General features: G+C 57.5%; 1 protein-coding gene across 1 annotated transcript; it reads right to left on the minus strand.

Moving 5' to 3' along the window:
* Window positions 1-119: 119 nt before the first annotated feature.
* Window positions 120-440, minus strand: LOC121940079 (interleukin-17D-like). The gene has a single exon (XM_042482947.1). The coding sequence runs from the start codon at window positions 438-440 to the stop codon at window positions 120-122; it is 321 nt and encodes a 106-aa protein (XP_042338881.1).
* Between the last annotated feature and the right edge of the window lie 7 nt (window positions 441-447).

The following is a 447-nucleotide window of genomic DNA, read 5'->3' on the forward strand; positions in this document are numbered from 1 at the left end:
TACAATACAAAATATTTTTCAATATATTATTTCTCAGATTAAAAAACAAACTGCGATGCTTTTCATTCACAGAACAGTTCACAGTTTTTAAAACCGTACTGTCGTATCTGCACGTGCTCTCACCTGTAGGCCCAGGGGGAGATGCTGAGCAGGTTGACCGGGAGGCGGATCTTGCTGTCGGTCTGGGACCGTGCGGCGGTTGGGCACGTCAGGTTGAGTTTGTCCTGCGGCTCCAGCTGCAGCGCGTGGTGGAAAGCACTCATCACTCCCACCGAAAGGCGCCCGAACATCTGCTCCAGGATCTCCTCCGGCAGGTCCAGGCACGGCCGGGTCCTGGTGGCCTTTTTTCGGACACGGCGGCCCGCACCGGCCGTCCCGCCCTGCAGCAGCACGGCCAGGTGCAGCAGCAGCAGCAGCAAGACGCGGATCCGACGCGGCATCATTGCG

The sequence above is a fragment of the Plectropomus leopardus genome, unplaced genomic scaffold, assembly GCF_008729295.1.
Source record: "Plectropomus leopardus isolate mb unplaced genomic scaffold, YSFRI_Pleo_2.0 unplaced_scaffold73928, whole genome shotgun sequence".
Classification (NCBI taxonomy): Eukaryota; Metazoa; Chordata; class Actinopteri; order Perciformes; family Serranidae; genus Plectropomus; species Plectropomus leopardus.